Source organism: Penicillium riverlandense, assembly GCF_028828495.1.
Source record: "Penicillium riverlandense strain IBT 135883 chromosome Unknown utg000008l_segment0_segment0, whole genome shotgun sequence".
Lineage (NCBI taxonomy): Eukaryota > Fungi > Ascomycota > Eurotiomycetes > Eurotiales > Aspergillaceae > Penicillium > Penicillium riverlandense.
Genome location: NW_026643199.1, coordinates 222,268 through 241,278, shown reverse-complemented (window position 1 = coordinate 241,278; position 19,011 = coordinate 222,268). Strand labels below are relative to the sequence as shown.

Below are 19,011 nucleotides of genomic sequence, written 5' to 3'. Positions count from 1 at the left end.
TTGCAGTAGACAGAAAAGCATCGGGTATATTCATGAAATGTATCTCCACCCTCAGACCTTCGCGATAAGCTGGCCCTTGGCGCGCACGACACGCAAAAGGGCCATCAGACCGGCCGATCCGATCAAACAACACGCCGTAAACAGCTGCACGCCCAGAAACTGGTTCGTGTCACTGAGAATCGCACCGCCAATCGGAGTACCGATCAGCAGACCGATAGAAGTGATGGCAAACACCATGCCCATCCGGGTGCCGAGGTCGCGGACGTCGGGGGTCATATAAGCCATGACCACAGGCGGCAACGAGACGAAGCCACCCGAGAAAAAGCCGTACAGCGCGGCCAGCACGATGATGCCGGCCACCGTATGCACGCCGATCCAGACAAAGGCCAACACGGCGGTGATTGTGACAGCGGGACACAGCATGTTGATGGGACCGGTGTGGTCGGCAACAAAGTTGGGCGTGATTCGGCCAAAGGTCGACGCGGCGTTCAGCATGGACAGGAGGTAAAAGCCCAGATTCGGGCCGACGATGCCGGTCTCAATGGCGTAGGTCTGCACGTAGAAGAGGAAGTTGTAGAATCCCAGGAAACCGAGGAACATGGCGGCGGCAAAAATACAAAAGGCGGGCTCCTTGAAAGCCGAGAATTCATACAGCTTGCGCTTCTCCTTGGGCTTGAACCGCTGGCGCATCAGGCTCACCGAGATGCAGATCGTACCGAAGGACAGAAATCCCAGTGCGCGCGTTGCCCAGGGAAAGCCGACTGTCTTCTGGAGCTGGTTGAACATGATCGGGTAGACGACACCGCCGATACTGCTGCCACTCGCCGCCAATCCGTTGGCCAAGCCGCGCTTCTGGCGGAAATATTGCGGTAGCAGAGCCACGGACGGCACGAAGAGACAGCCTGCGGCCAAGCCGACGCAGACGCCCTGGGCGAGAATGAGTTGCCAGTATTTGGTGGAGATGCTGGTCATCATCAGACCGAAGGGCATCAGGAAGGCGGCGACGGAGATCAGACTTCGAAAGTAGCCCAGATCGAATAGCGGACCAGTGATGACACCGACTAACATGAGTAGAAAAGACTGCAGCGACCCGATCCAGGCGATTGAGGACGACGAGGTGCCGACGAGCAAGTATTGTTCATAGTAAGTCTGATAAGCACCCCACGTGTTGATCACGCCCCTGTGCGATATGGATCAGCATATTTCCTTGGATTTTTTTCCTCTTTCTTTCTTTGGTAGAAGACCCAACATACCACGAGTTGAAGAACAGAAAGAATGAGCCCACTACCTGCAGCCAGGCCATGATACCGGTGTCATAGCTCGGCTCGGGCTCCTTCTCCGCGGGCGGAGAGGCCGTGGGATTGGCAACATCGGCGAGCACCGTGGTTTGCTCTGTTTCCAGATTCGTCGAGCCCATTGCCTCCCGTTGGCGAGTACCAGACACGCGGCTTTTGCTGTGGTAGAAGAGAAAAAGCAGCGAACCACTCTGGAGATAATAAAAATCTGCCGGGTAAATTGATTATAAAGCACCCTGTTGCGGGGACCGATCCACCCAAGCTGTGAGAAATCGACCAGGGCAGGTTGCAGTGTACGGAGGATGTCCTACCAAGTAGTCGTGGTTGGCGGCATTCGGACGGTTCTTAGTGCCGAGAGCGTGCCGGTTATCCAGAGATCGGCCAACCCCGAACTAGACTACTTGCTTACTGGCATTGGTGGCCCCTAACGACTCTTAACCATAACGGATATATTTGTTAATTTTCTCGTCTATGGCCTTGAAGCCATGACTGCGGCAGACTCCCAGAAACTCCAAACGCTATGCTGATATTGACTCGAACCCCCAAGACCGACAGAACTGACTACAACAGCTCTTCGCACGTCCAGTCCTCGTACCTAGACAATCTCAGTTAGTCCCGGTCGGCGTAAGAGATAACCGGCATTCTTACCATCCATCCGGCAGATATCGCCGCACAATCAGCGGGATCTTCTTCTGGTTCAATTCCTTCAGGGCAATCTGCAGGGGGTCGGTTTCGCCCTCGAGGTCGACGAGCACGGGGGCATTCATGCTACACCATAGTGAGCAATCCATTATTCCTAGCCTCAATTGAAGTCCCAGTCGCAACACACCTGATCTGCAGAGCCCGAGTGCCCAGGACGCGCGCTCGCTCGTACTTGGTCAGGTACGGCGTAGTCGTGCGCTGGTCATTGGGCACCTTCTTCTCACGGGACTGTTCCATCACTTTTCCCGAGTAGCCAGCATTAGGGTCGCCCGAGACCACGACTTGGTCGTCACCGTTGACGGGGTGGTATGAGTCGCCCTCGGCGCCCTCCTCGCCCTCGAGGCCTTCCTGGTCGAGGAAATCTTCCGGCTCGAGGTCATCGAAAACCTCTTCATGGGGCTCGTAGTCGAGGCTGGATGGTAGAAAATTAGCCCATATTCACGGAGCGCTGGAGGAAAGCGCGCAAAGCAAGTAAAGCTCTTCCAGCGACGGCGGGGGGTCTTACTTGTCCTCGCCCTCGTGGTCACCGCCGTAGTCAGACATCGTGAGTGATCCGGTGTGCAAGCAAGACGGAGAGATCAAGGAACAATCGTAACGCCGAGGGAACGAGCAGATGCGACGGACTGGCTGAGAATTGATCGAGCGAAGCGGAAAGCGCGAAGGAAAAACTGCTGGCGCTAGCCCGCTTTGGGACTCACCGCCTAGACAACCGGCAAAATATTTCATTTTTTGGCCTGCAACACTGACGACTGATCTGACGACTTGATCAATCGAAGGGTGCCATGGCCCCGAAGCGCAAGGCTTCCACGGCAGACACGCCAGATCCTAAGCGGATCCAGAGACAGACCGTGCTGGATGGCTCGGGTAAGAATCAGTGCCTTTCAACCACCACCCGCTGCTGACCCCGTCATTCCAGACCCGATCTACGAGGAAACCCATTCCGATGCCCAGTATTCAGGCTCGGGGACACCAAGTATAGCAAGCGATGACCTCAACGAAACACCTGCAACGCCCTTCTCAACCACCTCCGCCCGATACCCGTCCGAGCTGAAAACACACCGCTGCCCGTTCGACGGCTGCACCAAGGCGTTCAACCGGCCGGCCCGACTTCAAGAACATCTGCGATCGCACAACAACGAACGACTCTTCCAATGCACATTTGAGGACTGTGACAAAACTTTTCTGCGGGCATCACATCTCAACCACCACGTCAAGAGCGCCCACACCGGCGTCCGCGACTATGTCTGTGATCGACCAGGTTGCGATAAGAGCTTCGTGACTGGTTCACGGCTGCGACGCCATTTGGCTGCGCACGATGGAAGAGACAAATACCGGTGCACCGAATATGCACCTTGCAACGAGACGTTCCGGAAGCATTCCACGCTTCAGAAACACGTCACGACAGTGCATCTGAAACAGAAACCATTCCCCTGTCCGCACGTGGACCCCCACACAGGGAAACAGTGCCCCATGGCATTCGACACGGCAGGACATCTGCGTGCGCACCAGAGCAGACTCCACACCGACAAACGATTCAGCTGTGCCGAGTGCTCCGACCAGCGCACGGATGATAGCGCAGTCACATTCCCCAGCTATGCTCTCCTCCAAGAACACATCCGTACAGTTCACCCACCAAAATGTCCCAATTGCCCGGTCATCTGTGCGACATCTCGCGAACTCCGTCGTCACCTCGAGGTTGCGCACGGTGACGTCAGTCTCGAAGAGAGACAAATCTTCGATTGCACCGTTCCCGGGTGCGGGCGCAGCTTCACCAAGAAGGGGAATCTGACCGTGCACATCCGGACTGTGCACGAAGGCGAGAAACGGTTTGCCTGCGGTGAGACAGATCTCTCCACCTCAAAGAAAGTGGAAGGGTGGGATGGGCTCGGATGCGGGAAACGATACGGCAGCAAGCTCGCTCTCGAGGAACATGTCCGCACATCGCATCTGGGGTACCCGAACGCCAAGGCCGAGCGGCGCCAGCGACTCGGTCTGGCAAATGGCTCGAACACTACGCCCGGAGGCAGTCACCAAATGTCCACACTCGCAGCCCTGACGGGGCAGGGCTACGCCGAAGAAACGGGACGACATATTGCCTGTTTCTATGATGAGTGTGAGTACCGCTTCCATCGCGATTATGACCTGTGGGTGCACATGAGCTCGAAACATGGCTGCTCCGAGGACGACGTCCAGGGTCTGTTCATGCAGCGGGCCCTACTGGCGGATGAGAGCGGGCCGGGAGGGAATTCACTAGGGATTTATGGCCTGGGACTTGATAATTCTGGTGATGATATGCCATTCAATATGCAGATGCCTGGACCTGGTGTTCAGGATGGTTCCGATTCGATGATGCAGGATGCTTTTCTGGGGGATGCGGATGGAGACTTTGATTCTATGATACCCGACTATGTCGATGAGACGGCGCTGATTGACCCTGTTCTAGCTTATCATTTGATGTAGCTCGCTGGCATTGTTGTTAATGCAAGGTTGCATGAAATTTTCTCTTTGTTTTCGACATGGTTTACTTTAATGAAGAGTGAATAAGTATTAAGGCTAGGTCCTTGATAGTGGACAAGACTCATCACGACCAATAATGTACCAAAACGAGAGGATTTGATATTGTCGTCGAGGCGCTTTGTGGATATGTGTAGCTTGCAGGCATTCTTAGTACATGCGACCACGGGGAGTGGAGAACAAGTGTTGGAAGGTCTATAACAAAAGCATATTCTATAATTACATAGTAAGGGGGTAAAAATGCGATAACTGTCAGTGTTGGGACCAAAGCAGAGTAGATTGCAATAAGTAAGCTAAGATTTATGTCGGGAAATTAGGCATAATTGGCCTTTATTGGCCTGAGTCAGGCCAATAAAGGTGTCGACAGGAGGCTAGTTATCCTATAGGAGGGGCCATAGTAGTCCGTCCCGTCCCATGCTACTGTCTAACAGTGGTCAGAAGTCAAACCCTTTTTTTTTTTTTTTTTTTTTTTTTTGACTTAAAGTTAACCAAGGCAATCACTATCACGATTATTAAATGTCACAACTGTGACAAGACTAAACACGGGCCTCTCTTTGCACCTGCGTACCGAAATCAAATCGATCGATCCCCGTGTGCAAACAAATCTCATTTAGGACTCATCTCCAAAAGCCGGAAATGGCGGAGCCGAAGTGCCATCACAGGAATACTGCACTATGTATGGCGACGCCGGGGAGGTCGCGCCGAGGATGACTGTACCGTCAGGGGCAGTGATAGTAATGTTCTCGAAGGAATTGGTCTCCGCATTGGCATACACAATACGGAATGGATAGTACTGCCCCGAGAGAAGCGGCATGTTGAATGATGCTCCTGGCCCACAGTAGTAATTGGTTGCATCGGCGTTAGATTCAGTCCATCCTGAAACGGCCTTGGGACCGCTCCAGAAGAAAATAATATCATCCACTCCCGGAGAGGTAAACGTGTAGTCGCCGGAGACTTCGGCGTATATGTACCCGCGGTGGTTGAGAGCGATGTATTGTGTCTCGAATTCTGTAGTGGAACCGTAGATCGAGATATATGTACTACCGTCGCTCTCTAGGAAGATATACGAAGTTGTACTCGTGTAGGGAGGATTCTTGCTCTTAATATCCGTCGGATCCCAGGTATAGGGGCGACCGCTGCATACAACACTGTTGTACTGAATTGTACTGTCTTGGTAATATGCCCATTGGACACCCTCGTTCCCACAGGTCGTGGGAACCGGGCAGAGTGTGGTCGTGGATGTAGCCGTCTTCGTCGAGGTGCGGGTTGTTAGGTCGGACGACGGGATGCTAAGGCATTTACAAGCTTCGCTAATTTCGGAACTAGGATACGGCAGCAACGCCGCGGGTGTTGGCAAGATTTCAGGTGCCGCAGTAATCTAGGGAAATTAGCCGTGCCCATGATTTCATATCACGAGTAGGAAGGCGTACCTGGGCAGCCGCACCGATGTTCGATTGGGCATCGACCATCGTCTGATGCGCTGAATTCGTGTAAGCACAGCTAGAGTGTGTTTTGGTACTGGAATCTGTCAGCCTGCTTTGGTTCGCTCTCCATACTCTTTCTTGGGGTTCACGCACTACGTAGTCGTGGTTGTTGTTGTAGGAGCAAGCAAGGATTCGCAAAATTGGGTAGCCGTGGGACTGTCGCGCAGCAGATCCACCACGATCTCAATCACAAGACATTTGAGACTTGCAACGTCACCCGAACCTCTGGTGTCGAGAGAGGTTGCAAGGATAGTTGTCGGCAATGCCAAGCTAAGGAGGCTCCAGCGAAACAGCATGATGCACAAGCAAATTAATATCAAGTGTGGTTAGCAAGAGCAGTTAGGCTTATCAAAGGTCTAGAGGAAGGTAGTGATTCAAAACAAGGCTAGAGAGGATGTTATGGGCTATTTCATATTGTCAGGGTAAATTCTCCTCCTGGTAATGTACCAATGTGATCCATCTACTGCATTCTCGTGCTTACCCTGCTGACCGCCGCTGTCTATTATGGAAATTGGCGCCGATGTGGAATTTCAGGTCCACTTTCGCTGCGACAATTCACCGCCTGTCTGCCATATAAATACGGCCTTGATAGATGGTCTGAACGACCTAGACCATTCTGTGACCGGACTATGTTTTTCTGAAGAATGTACTGTCAGTTCCAATGACAAGTACTTAAAATATATTGAGCTAATTGCAACTAACGTACTGGCCAGGCATGTCAATGCTTGAATATTAGAGACCTACACATGACATCCCCCTTGTCTCAATTGGGATGTCTAACCAATCACCCGTTAAAGTAACTTCCCTAGTTGTTTGTCTGTGGTAAGTACACCGAAGTGATATGATACATACTTAGCTAAAGCACCAGAAATGACCAAATAGCACCTAATATGCATCTAAGCCCGAGTGAGACAGTCTACCACTCCTGTTAGCTTTTTATGAGTGCCAATTTCCTGACTTTCTATAACCCTATGACCGGCAAAAATCACCCAGAAGTCGAACTCAAACACCTGCAGCCAATGGCGATGCGATCTTCCGGTGCACGAACTGATACAGTTGGAAGATGCCCTTGCCTGTCGCCGTTCATTGGATGCGATGTTTCCAGACCGCGCAGCCAAAAAAGCTAAAGGTACGAGGAGACCCTTGAACATGGGAAGAATACCTAAGGTAGCATTTCGCACTCCCAAGCATCCCCCCCTCCTCAAAACAACAAAACCGTCTCGTGTAACTTGCTAGTCTGTAGTGCAGTCTGCATACCGATACAATGTGGCTGGATTTTGCAGTCAGGCAGGAAATCCTCGGTCACCTGCCCTAAGGAATCGTGCAAATGTTTTTGGCAAAAGAGCCATTCCGAGCATAGCGGTTACGGGCCCCTGTCGGCCCACTACCTGAGAGTTCACCACTTACTGAGAGAGCCGACCAAGGAATACTCGAGCATCATCCGGTGTGTCTGCGACAACAAGCACCGTTCACCCTTGCAATATCATCCTCTCATGTCGTAAATCTATTACATACATCCACACGGTGTGGAGAACAGGGCTTCCTCCGTTCAGCCGTACTCAAGGCTAGCAGTCAAGTTGGTCTAGCCCAGCGGATAATCAGGCGGTCGCCGCTTGTCAGTCGCGCGATCTTGCGAGAAAGGGTGTGTGCACAATAGAAAGGATGAGAGGCTAGGGGCGAACTACTGGCTTGTAAACACCCCCGCCAAGCTTCTCTAGCCGAAATCACCCTAAAGCTTAAGTGCCCGCCTTTGGTCACGGGATAGTTCGATTAATAATAATATATGTACATATCGGATGTGAGAACAAAACTACAAAGTGTATAGAGTATTACAGAGTGATTCATACTTTCCGAAGAGGACTAATACTACATCTCTGTCACTGGAAAGCTTGCGCACGCAAACATCCCACACGAGACCGTATGACGTCACTATTATGGTCCGCTATGATCGCCGTTATATATCATGAACACTTCGTCCCATGGTTAAAGGACCGAATAGCTGTCATACACAAACTTAGATATCATGTCGCCTATTGTTATGTAGTGCTTATCCCCCAGCCTGAAATGCGCTTCTCTGAATGTTAACGCATTCTCCATTATCTACATCCTGCAAAGTATTTCCCCGGATTCAAACAGTCTATCGACCCAACATGGCCGAACAATCGTTCGAGATTCAAATCGAAGATGACTTGAAGTACGACATCCGTATTGAAAATGCGGCTCTTGCGAGGTATTTCCCTCCTCCTCCTCCTCCTTCTTAAAAACGTGTGGATTCTAAGGCTTGAACAGCGGCCAGTTCTACAGAGAAGGTGACCAAAGCGATATTCTAACCTCCGACGATGTCGATGACATGGTTATTCGCCATAACGGAGGTAGACGGTCTATCTGTATTTGTGGAGATACGGAATCCGTGGGCGAGGCTGAAGGAAGCATCGATCTTATTGACGATATAACGGATGCCAGAATTTGCTCTCTAGCCTGGAGAGCCTCTACGCAGCCCGGAAAAGGGAATCAATTCGAGAAAACGAATCAGGATACAAGGTACACGGTTGACGTTGGCAACTGGAGTAAGTCTGGGGCAATGGGAACGATCCCTGTAACTATTAAGCAGACTTGATATTTTGATATTGTACGGTCCTTCACTGATCTGTTAATGAAACACTTGGTTCGAGTCCAACTTCCCAAGTTCGACGAAGAGGCTCGCAACCTGACTGTCAGGATTGGCTGAACTCTGTCAAAAGAAATAAGTGTAGGCAGTCAACGTTATGTTTAGAGGGTTGTCAGAATCACCCCTGTCTTCGCACAGCCCCTTACTATACTTGTTTTAGCTTGTAGAATAAAAAGAATGCTGCGATGAGACTATACACTGCCGCCGCCGACAAAGTGCCGTTGTTGATTGGGCGGAAGTCAGACACAGAATCGACGTTCTCGACAAGTTGCCAGGATATATTGGCGACTCGGCAGAGAAGAAGGAGAAATTCGGGAGATTGGCGCTGGGAGGAGAGAGACAAGTGCACAAAGGCAGATGATACGCGTGTTATGAAATAGATGATCCTCAACATACACGATTACCTTATTATCTGAAAGTGAAGGCCTGGAAGAATGCGAATAAGAGAACTATATAGGAAGTTGGTTACATCCTTCATGCTATATTTTGCTTTGTCTTGTGCATTTTGTAATTGATAATAGAAGGTATTAAAACGAATCAACAAATTTTGGAGGGCAAATCGACACATGCTTGAGAGGGATTAGTAGACCAGTAGGTGAGACTGAATCTGAAGGTGGGCATGACCTAGGACTATATCTCACAGTATGATCAGTTACCCTAGAAACGACGTGTTAAAAAGAGTAGCTCCGTTAATTAAAGGAGGTCACTTGTAAAAAAGAATGGAAATTCTGGAAACCGATAAATCAACACAATAAGGAGAAGAAACACCATGGATATGCAGGTACCTTTGAATAAGCCCCAGGAGTATGTTCAGCCTAAAGACAAAAAGAAAAACTGCAGAATGTAGAAATGAAAAGGACTGGCCGCAGCAGCTTACTGGCACTGTACGATCCCGATCCCGACTCTCGACACATCTTGTTTGCATCGGCCGTGCTCTCCATTGTATCATATCGTACCGTATGAAAAGGCCGACGGGATGCAGTAGCTAAGGAACAAGAAAACTGGTCTCAGTTGTCAGTGCGCGGACCAGCCGAGGGACAGCTATTCGTCAAATGAAGAGCGTGGTAGCTGCGAGAGAAAGTAGGCGAGCCTGAATTAGCGTCGAGCCAGGCGGAAAGCTCCTCGTCTTCGAGGATGGGATCCAAATTAGGAGGCGCGGCGGGGGTAGAAGCCTTTACAGAGGAGGGGATGATGATAGGGGATGTCACTGCGGAATGGTAATCGGGAGTTTTAGGGCTGCTCTCATAGTCAACCTAAAACATATCAGAACGAAGGGTGTCAGCTACTGGCAATAATGCTAAAGAATCAACTTACTTCAGAGTAATGATTGGCGGCTATCGAGAAACCTACGATCGGGACTCCTCCGTCCAAATTGTCAAAATCCTCGTCTTCCTCGGGCTGACCCTTTTCAAGGTGGGCAGCAATGAAATCCTCCCATTCGGTATCCACAACGTGGACAGGGTTAAATCGGCAACGCTGGAAAGGTCTTTTCAGCACCAGTTTCCTTTCACAGCCATCGGCACTCCAAGCCAAAGTTTGATGAGGGAAGTCCCAAGAGATAGCGTCATCATCCCTTCCTAGCAAAGTATCTTCATTAATGAGGGCCTGCACCATGGCACGGTTGGCAGCTTCAAGATCTCTGAAATACTCTGGATTGTGTATTCCACCCGATGGAGTTAGCGGAGGGCGTGCAGGAGGCTGAACATGCGCGTCCCGAGGAAAACGCAGGCTGGCCATAAGATTGCAAAAGCCGATCTGGGTAGCATTGGCAACGTCAACTCCGTATATGGTGAAGAGGCGAGTCACATCATAAAAAAGATGCACGGCGGGGAGGCCACGGGCCAGTGCCAACCACTGTGCAGTTCGCACCAACAGCGTCAGGATCTTCGACTCGTAGGTAACTGGAGCCCAGCGATCTCCTAGATCAACACCTGGTTGGTAGGCAACCTTGACGGTAGGCGGGGGTGTACTGATAGGAGGCAGGAACCCGGCCTCTTGGGCAGCGAAGGGATCTGTCTGGAGGAGGTGGTCTCGGTAATGCTGGTGGAAATCGGTGAAGTGCATCGGGTCTGGGGGATATTTCTCCCAGAGCAGTGTTCCCTTGCAGGTGTCCAGACGAAACTGCTTGAGGCTAAGATCTTTGCGAGGGTCAGCTGTAGAAGACCTCGTGCAGTGGATGGTGTCTGGACTGCGTTAGAGATTAATCATTCGAGTCCGCCGGAGCTTCTTGACTTACAGTTCTTATGGTGGTCATAGAGCGACTCCTGCAAATGTATCTTGAACCTGGCGATGATATCCTGCGACGCAGCAAACTCGGGTTCCATATCGTCAGCTCGATCCTTTCGCAAGGTAATCCAATAAACAGGCAGGGAAGCATCGCGCACGGGCGCAACCAGATCTCTTAGCATCCGCAGTTCAGCAAAGAAAAGAGATTCCTCAGCATTTTTTCTTGTCAGGGATGATGGACGTCTAGCATGCAGCGTGGCAGGTTTGCGATAGCGCGGATGGCTCCACTCATACGCTCTTCCGACGTTACGCAGCCTGTCTTCATAAAGCACCCGGTCCCGATGTGTGGTCAGATAGTTTGGAATGCCATCTGCCATTGATTTCTGAAGCTGGACGTAGTGGGCGAGGTCATCGTACAACAGCAACAAAAGCTGCTCGTACGACCCCGGCAGGGCGGCATGCCGCAGGCGTGGGATCCAGGATGCGATGAACTGCGGGAACGTACTGAGGTCAAACCCAATCCAGAAATTGTCGACTGATTCCAGGAGAAGTTCGTGGGTCGCTTTGGAGAAGTCACACGGGCGAGTGATATCGAGAGGGTGAATCGAGATGGGGAGCGAGGAAGAGGTTCCGTCCATGTTAGCCTCTTCGTTGCCCTCTTCCTCATTGTCGTCATCAGCTTCGGAGGCATGTACTGGGATTGTGGATTTATGGTTCAGGGAAAAGCTGAAGGGCATCAGGGAGCCAGGATCCCCGTCGTCCCAGGAAGGGACTGCTGCGGAGAAGTCTTGCGAGGAAGACGAACTGTCCATGTTGGAGCTGAGGGCATCGAGGGTGGTTGGGAGAGGGTGAGACAAACAGACGGGAAACAAACCAAGGGAAGTGGTGAGCGAATAATGGGATTGAAGATGTTGTTCCTGCCTGGGAGTATACTGGGTTAGGGTTTGGTGTCTGCCTGAGGCACCAACGGTAGTCCCGATCGCGATACCCGCGGAGCCAAGAGATCCAAGTTAGGACAATCATCATGAAATTGTATGAAATTATGCCCCGGAATAATTTCCTAATTAGTCCTCATTTATCCGGTAGACCCTGCATTTGCCTCACTGGAAACAATGAACAGTGACAGGTCTCGGGAATCGGCCTCTCAACGGCAGTGCAGGATGTGCCTAGTGAGGCGGAGTGTGGTTAGTGTGGTTAGCGTGGCGGGAGAGAGTACGTGGACCACTTCCGGCGGTGTGGTTGGCGATAAGCCGTGGCGAGTCTGGATGAAGAGAAGAGTAAATAACCATTAGCATAATAGGGGAATTCGTCTACTCTAACGCGGTGACGAGGAGAGTCTATTAACCAAGTCCGGATCCTGGCCCTGATACTCTCACTAATTGCTTACTCTAGTGAACCTCTGCAACTAACTACCGGCTATCTGTGTCAAAGTAAGACATCTAATCTAATTATAAAGTGGAGGCCCAGTGACGCCAGCCCTGGCATACCAGCTGCGACTTTTGCCGGCTGCCATGCCCATTATTGCTGCAGCGGCAAGGCTAGTCCTGCCGAGACCATCCTGCGACCAGATTATTTCTTCTTCTTGCTTCCTCTAGTGACTAGCTTCAAAAAGCAACAGCCCATAACTCCAGGCATTGTCCGTCCGTCCCACTTCCGCACGTCATCCACATCCACACTCCTTGAACCCAATTTCTCTCCCCAATCTTACCGGTTCTCACCTCTTTTCTCTTTCTCTCTCTCTCCTCCCTTCCATCTCTCGTTTTACTTATTCTCAACAACTCTCGTCTCACCTCTCACCCCGGCGCTGCACCGGTTTCCTTACAAAATCCTACTACCCACTCCCTGGACCCAACTCATTCTCGCCACCGTTTTGCATTGGATTCGCACAAGGTATCGCGCAGGCGCGTCGCAGTCGATAGCTCTTTGCCTGGCTGGTGACACCTCACATTCGGTCGTCATGGGTCGCTCGCGTGGTAAGTTGAATAATAATGTTGATCGGCCCCGGATCATCCGGGAATGGGACTAGTTCATTTGGGCTGACCTGGAGTCCCTTGCATTTCTACCAGTCTTCTCCTTCATGTCCACCTTTGGGCCCAAGAGTGATTCCGACCGAGACAGCAGGAAATCCAACTCTGCAACACCCTCCCAGACGCCACCAAGGTGGGCGACTCCATCACCCGACACGCCTTCGCCACCGTCCGACTTGTCGCCGGTGGGCGCTTCTTCCAGAGGGGACGGATCCGGCTCACGACCCGCCTCCATGGTCTTCTCGCGCAACCCGCCGCTGATGCAACAAGACGACAGTACCCCGGCCGAGCTGGCCCCGATCTTTTCGTACATCAACACCCACACGAATAAGGTCTACCATGAAGGATATTTCTTGAAACTGAATGACCTCGATTCTCGTAAGTTTTTATCTCCCCGGTCGCGCAGTTGCGGGGAAAGTGGGCGGCTGACCCAGCACAGATGGCCGGCCATGTGCCGATCGCCAGTGGTTGGAATGCTACGCGCAACTCGTGGGCACCGTGCTATCGCTGTGGGATGCCGCAGCGCTGGACGCAGCAGGCGGCGAAGAGGTGCCTCCGACCTTCATTAATCTGACCGATGCGTCGATCAAAATGGTAAGTGAGCAGCCCTGGTCTTCTGCCCACGATTAACCCTCGCGCGCTAGATTGAGACCCTTCCGATTCGCAACGGAGCGGTTGCACCGTTGAAGAATGTGCTCAGTCTGTGCTCGGCCGGCCAAAATCGATACCTGCTTCATTTCAACTCGTTCCATTCCTTAACCCAGTGGACGGGAGCGATCCGCCTCGCGATGTTCGAACACACCTCCCTGTACGAAGCATATACCGGGTCTCTCATTGCGGCGAGGGGAAAAAACCTGCCGGGGATCAATTCCATTCTGCTGCCATGTCGGTTCAAGTATGAAGATTGGGCGCGGGTGCGATTTGGGGCGGGAACCCCGTGGAGGCGATGCTGGTTTGTGGTCACTCCACCGGACGAGAAGGAATTACAGAAGGCGCGAAAGGCTATGAAGAAATCGGCCTATGACCGCCTAACAATGCCGATCACCGGAAATATCAAGTTCTATGATTCGAAGAAGACCAAAAAAGTGACCCCCATTGCAACGGTGACGAGCGTGTACTCGGCCTACGCTATCTACCCGCAGTCGCAGGCTTTGATCGAACAGTCGACCTTGGTGAAGCTGGAGGGACGGATTACCACCCACGGGAAGAACCAAACCTCGGCGGAGGGATTTGTTTTTGTCATGCCGGAAGTGCATCCAGCCGTGTCTGGCTTCGAGATGATGCTTCGGTTCCTCTTCGCAACCTTTGACACTTTCAACCTCTATGGCCGTCCCACGCGGCTGGTGGCGGACACGAACCACATCAAGAGCATCATGTTCGCCTTCCCCAAGCAACGCCGCTATGGTTATTTGGACATTTTGGATATCTCCAACCTCCTTCAGGCTCCGGGTAGTCAGGATTGGACTGAAGCGGATTGGCGGAAACAGCTTAAGGAGGCAACCCAGAAACGGATCTCAACTGGCAGGAGTCGCACCAACAGTGTCACCAGTCAAAGACCTCGCTATCGCTCCAGCCTTCCTCCTGTCCGAAACAGTGATACCCCGACTGGTGAATTCCCTGGCCGGCCGCTAGGCCCTTCCACCGGAAAACCCGAATTCAACAAGTCTACCGAAGCCGTTATTTCTCAGGTGCCCAGGGGCGGCCTTGTGCCTCCGGCGTATCATAATAGAGGCCACTCTGATACCAGTTTCCAGGCAGGTCCCGGTCTAAGGCCCGGATATATGGTTGACAATTCTCCCCACTCGTCATCGTCAGCTGTCGAACTAATGGGGCAGGAGAGACCCACTGTGGCTACTATTGCTGAGCGTACCAGTTCTGAAGGTGAAGGGCATCTCGAGCTTCCAGATGCCCAACAGTTCTCTACGGCCCGCGACCTACCCACGCCGCCCGCTCCAGTCTCAAACCCGCCCGCCTTCTCACATGGCCCGGGAGATGTGCCGTCCAACCGACCGCGGCCGTCTTCAGAGATGAGAAAGGCCAACAACCGCATGTCCCATGCCACCCTCTCCCAACTTGCACAGGCGGGGAAGATGGGGATCGCTGGAGCTGCTGTGGATGAAGGTGCTGTGGCTTGGGCAGACCAGCGGTCCCAGTCCAGGCCTCAATCCAAGGATGGTCAATACCCGCAAGAGAAGGGTCTTGAAAGTGGCTATGCTTCCCAGCTTACTGCTCCATCAAATCGCTCCCTTGCACATTCTTCTAGCGACGAAGGAATTAACCTTGCGGTCCCGGTACAACCGCCACGGGTTCCGGAACATCGTGAAGGCACTTCGACCACTGCTAGTACCCCGTCTCCTCGTCCGTCTCCTCGTGGGCCCCAGATCGACCCAACCGTGCCTGTTAAACGGAAGCCACTTCCCCAACGACAACTGTTCCCGCAGGCGCCGCAGTCACCTGGAGGGGAGCCAAGCATGGAGGAACTTCGGTACACCCTGGATGAAGATGCACTCAATCGGGTTGCGCCTCCACTCCATTCAGTCCAGTCGCCAGTGTCACCCGAAATGGACGAGGAAGAAAGCGTCTATGATGACGAGTCCACAACAACGCCCGACTATGCAAGCACCCACGACTCCGTGTACAGCAAGAAGTCAACCAAGTCCACCCGGCCTCGTATGGGTGTTATGAAGACGGTGGGCACGGGGCCGACCAACCAAGACTTCGTTATTGGTGATGCTCGTTACACTCGGGAGCAGGCTGCAACCTCAAACCCAACTTCAAACCCGGATATCCCTACGGTGGATTTCGGGCCAACGCTGACCTACATGCCCACAACTGGACACCCAGAAACTACGCGGAAGCCAGTGCACCAAAGGAAGGACTCGGATGGCACGGAGATGTACAAACTTTCTGTGCCTACACAGCCCATGGACCCTACCCGCGCGCAGTCCCGTTCTCCAAATCAGGATGAGTATCGTCGGAGCATGCTTTGGCAACCTGGTATGGCCACTGGCCGCCCTGTTACTCCCGGAGGCGGCCTCACGCCAGAGCAGTATGTGCAGCAACGCGCAGCGCCCGCTCCTCCAATGCATGGGCATTACCGTTCGCCGTCGAAAACGCCGCCCCTGCAACGGCCGGCATCGGGTGACTGGACACAGCAGGCTCGTCCGAACTCACAGATGACGTCGTATCGGGACGCAAACTACCGGCCTTCCTCTCGCGGTGCCAACAATATGATGAACTACAATCATAATGAGATGTCTTCGCATCTTTCCGCTCGTGAACAAGAGCATGTGGCGCGCATGACTGGGTCCTCGTTCTTCAATATGTCCAACGACAATCGGAGACCACAGCCAAACACGTCAGGTCTGGTGTCCGCCATTGACGCCCGTGAACGAGAAAAGCGCGCTTTGAAGGAGGGCATGTCCAACCAGATGGTTCAGCACGCCATCGCTCAGCGCCAGCAGCAGATGATGCAACAGCAACCGCCCTACCAGCAGCAGCAGTCGTTCCAGCAACAACAGTCATACCCGCAGCAGCCATACATGGGACAGCCACCACAAGCCGGCTCGATGTATGGCCCGCGCGCGCCTCAGGAGAGCCTGTACAACCTCCCCACTGCCAGCCGCACCATGGATAATCTGCTCCCAATGGCCCGCCCCGACGAGCCCCGACGTCGATCTTGGTACGGACAGCTTCAGCCCACTGGCCAGGCACCAAACACTCCGCCATCCTACCAGCAAAGCCAAACCTACGCGTCCCAGCATCCTGGGTACTACAACAATCCTCACACAATGCATTCGTGAACTGCTCTTCTCCCTGTCCATTCCTTTCTTCAACTGTCAAATCATTCTCCATCCTTGCTCGTCTATATCTTCTTCGCTTTGTCATATCGTTGCTGCTGCATACATATCCTCATCGCTTTAGACCTAGATATCACACTCAGCTGTCCTTGTCTTGTGTCCTCTTTTCTGGCGCTCATTCACATAAACCCTTTCCTTACTTCTTGTCTTTTCTGCATCGCGCATCAGAACGGAGTTACAGAATCGGTCTGGCGCGATGGTCCCTTTTTTGAAGATGCTGCTTTACATACGGATCTCATCAGCTTTTTGCTTCTGTCGTGTTTTCCTGTCGCTTTAGATGGATCCTCGCCGATGTAGTGAATACAATTTTGTTTAAAAAACATGGCCGGTTGTCATTTTTCTCTCAAAACAAGTACTCAGGTCATTGCTCATACATTTGAATGCGTCGAATAATCTCATCCACATCCTTCCAGATCCGCTTGCGATTCTGCAGTCCCTTCAACTGGTCCCAGTTACGAGTTATCCCTGAGTACACCTCGTACCAGTTTGTCTTTGCTCTGGGGAGTTTGATTTGACTTGGTATCGCTGGCGGCCAAGAGAGCATTTCATCGACGATTTTCCCATCGAGCATAGTATCTTGAGACTCGTCTTCGAGTACGCTGAAATAATGTTTCCGTGTTTTGCATAGCACTTGCATCTCATTTGCTGTGATGGAAGTCCACAATGAAAGCGCATCACTATTCTCACTTTCATCCCATGCCTCCCATAGCCAGGGCATTTCTTCCCGAATGAGACGGTGCCACAGAGAGATAGGGAGTTGATGAAATGCTCTTGAAGCTAGCCTTAGGTTCGCAATGTCGTGAGACCCGAGGTACTCAAGAACTGATAACCGTAGATCATGCGACAAGGAGAACAAAGGATCATTTGGACCTTCCAGACTGCGAGCTATGTGGTGTTTTGTTTCTTGATCTATGTCAAATGCGCCATTAGAAAGAGCAAAATTCCCATCTTCTTTGATTGCCGAGCGAAGAAGAGGTACCAGATTCGGCACGTAGAGTGGATTCGCAACGAGATACTCCTGTCCGGGTTCATGGATCCAAAACTGCTCCTGGCCAGCGACAACAGCCGCGTCGCGGGGAAATTTGTGAAAATCTTCAAAGGTACATTCTACTTTCCGCCAATTCATTAGGCCAGTGGTGTTGACGTGGCCGAAATGAGACTCAGATTGTCGGCAGAAAATATCAAAACACCATGGATGAAAAGGCAGAGCAAATTCGTTTGGATCCCTAGAAGGCTGTGCAAGATCAGTCACAAGAGCCAGGAAAAAAGAACCGAAAAGGACAGGAAAGAGCTTACATCAAAGAGAATATTCTCGGCCTCTGGCCGGGCAACTCCGCCTCTCACTGGATATACTCGTCGTGGGCCATCGTCACGAGATGGCATTCCATCGCTGAGGCCAGAGAGGAAATATTCCCCTGAAAGTTCCCAGTCTTGTTCAAGTCCGTCACGCTCCCAGTCTCCACGGATCGTGTTATGGATCAAGCATTGCGCTGTTCGGCAACCTCTCATCTCTTCAAGGGAGATTCCATGGCCACTATATGCATTTGCTTTCCCGCAAGTTGGGCCAGGAACGTGCAATAGATCTTCGGGATCGTAGGTCCCGGGCATGTTGTCATGGATGGGTATTATCACATCTTGCTCTGGGCTTCCGTCGGAGACTCGAATGGGCTCCCCCGGGAGATCTGTCTGGGAAATAAACGTGGAAAGCCAATCTTGATACCACTGTTCTTCGTTGTCCAGAGCAATACCAGAGCCTTTCTGTTCTTCTTCATGCAACAGAAGGTCGATTGACTCATGATCAGAATCATATTCGTAGGGATCATATTCATCGTCCTCGGGGGGGATGTAATCTGGGTCGTGGACTGCATCATCTTCTTGGGGAAATCCGGCAAAAACAAGGAGGCTGCACCCATGACGAGCACAGTCCGTCCAGTCTACCTGTTCCTCCCTGCCAGTTCCCCAAGGAGCACCTGAATAGCCCCATTCGGCTGAATATGGCTCGCCAGGTTTGCGGCTGCGAGCGATATTGAAGCTCACCCCGCAAAAATGGCAGTAAAACTAGTAGGCTTCTCAGCAAATCACCCAAGTGGTTCAATCGTGGAGAAAACAATACTTCTGAATACCCTGTCGCTCTGCGGATCAGTGTACATTGTCATCATACTAGCTAGGGAGGGGGTGTCTTACCCATTTTGCAAAGGCTCTTCTTTTCGCACAGCTTCAGGGGAACGATGTTGG

General features: G+C 52.0%; 8 protein-coding genes across 8 annotated transcripts; 3 read left to right on the top strand and 5 right to left on the bottom strand.

Annotated features, from left to right (window-relative positions):
* Positions 1-51: 51 nt before the first annotated feature.
* Positions 52-1,453, bottom strand: N7474_009086 (MCT family MFS transporter; the record flags this gene model as incomplete). Its single annotated transcript, XM_057200496.1, has 2 exons — positions 52-1,180; positions 1,254-1,453. Coding segments are annotated over 2 exons (1,329 nt in total), but the record flags the coding sequence as incomplete, so codon positions are not given.
* A 403-nt stretch (positions 1,454-1,856) lies between these two features.
* Positions 1,857-2,540, bottom strand: N7474_009085 (DNA-directed RNA polymerase core subunit RPO26; the record flags this gene model as incomplete). Its single annotated transcript, XM_057200495.1, has 4 exons — positions 1,857-1,890; positions 1,944-2,063; positions 2,125-2,409; positions 2,503-2,540. 4 exons carry the CDS (start codon positions 2,538-2,540, stop codon positions 1,857-1,859), a joined length of 477 nt encoding a protein of 158 aa, XP_057048482.1.
* Positions 2,541-2,779: 239 nt separating this feature from the next.
* N7474_009084 (C2H2-type zinc finger protein) lies at positions 2,780-4,457 on the top strand (the record flags this gene model as incomplete). The annotated part of the gene is made up of 2 exons (XM_057200494.1): positions 2,780-2,861; positions 2,914-4,457. The coding sequence occupies 2 exons, from the start codon at positions 2,780-2,782 to the stop codon at positions 4,455-4,457; spliced, it is 1,626 nt and encodes a 541-aa protein (XP_057048481.1).
* Positions 4,458-5,121: 664 nt separating this feature from the next.
* On the bottom strand, positions 5,122-6,291 carry N7474_009083 (uncharacterized protein; the record flags this gene model as incomplete). The annotated part of the gene is made up of 3 exons (XM_057200493.1): positions 5,122-5,889; positions 5,942-6,029; positions 6,089-6,291. The coding sequence occupies 3 exons, from the start codon at positions 6,289-6,291 to the stop codon at positions 5,122-5,124; spliced, it is 1,059 nt and encodes a 352-aa protein (XP_057048480.1).
* Positions 6,292-8,145: 1,854 nt separating this feature from the next.
* Positions 8,146-8,612, top strand: N7474_009082 (aegerolysin family protein; the record flags this gene model as incomplete). Its single annotated transcript, XM_057200492.1, has 2 exons — positions 8,146-8,225; positions 8,285-8,612. The coding sequence occupies 2 exons, from the start codon at positions 8,146-8,148 to the stop codon at positions 8,610-8,612; spliced, it is 408 nt and encodes a 135-aa protein (XP_057048479.1).
* A 1,058-nt stretch (positions 8,613-9,670) lies between these two features.
* Positions 9,671-11,701, bottom strand: N7474_009081 (uncharacterized protein; the record flags this gene model as incomplete). Its single annotated transcript, XM_057200491.1, has 3 exons — positions 9,671-9,916; positions 9,978-10,846; positions 10,900-11,701. The coding sequence occupies 3 exons, from the start codon at positions 11,699-11,701 to the stop codon at positions 9,671-9,673; spliced, it is 1,917 nt and encodes a 638-aa protein (XP_057048478.1).
* A 1,265-nt stretch (positions 11,702-12,966) lies between these two features.
* Positions 12,967-16,719, top strand: N7474_009080 (uncharacterized protein; the record flags this gene model as incomplete). Its single annotated transcript, XM_057200490.1, has 3 exons — positions 12,967-13,294; positions 13,356-13,510; positions 13,561-16,719. 3 exons carry the CDS (start codon positions 12,967-12,969, stop codon positions 16,717-16,719), a joined length of 3,642 nt encoding a protein of 1,213 aa, XP_057048477.1.
* A 418-nt stretch (positions 16,720-17,137) lies between these two features.
* N7474_009079 (uncharacterized protein) lies at positions 17,138-18,834 on the bottom strand (the record flags this gene model as incomplete). Its single annotated transcript, XM_057200489.1, has 2 exons — positions 17,138-18,010; positions 18,073-18,834. Coding segments are annotated over 2 exons (1,635 nt in total), but the record flags the coding sequence as incomplete, so codon positions are not given.
* Between the last annotated feature and the right edge of the window lie 177 nt (positions 18,835-19,011).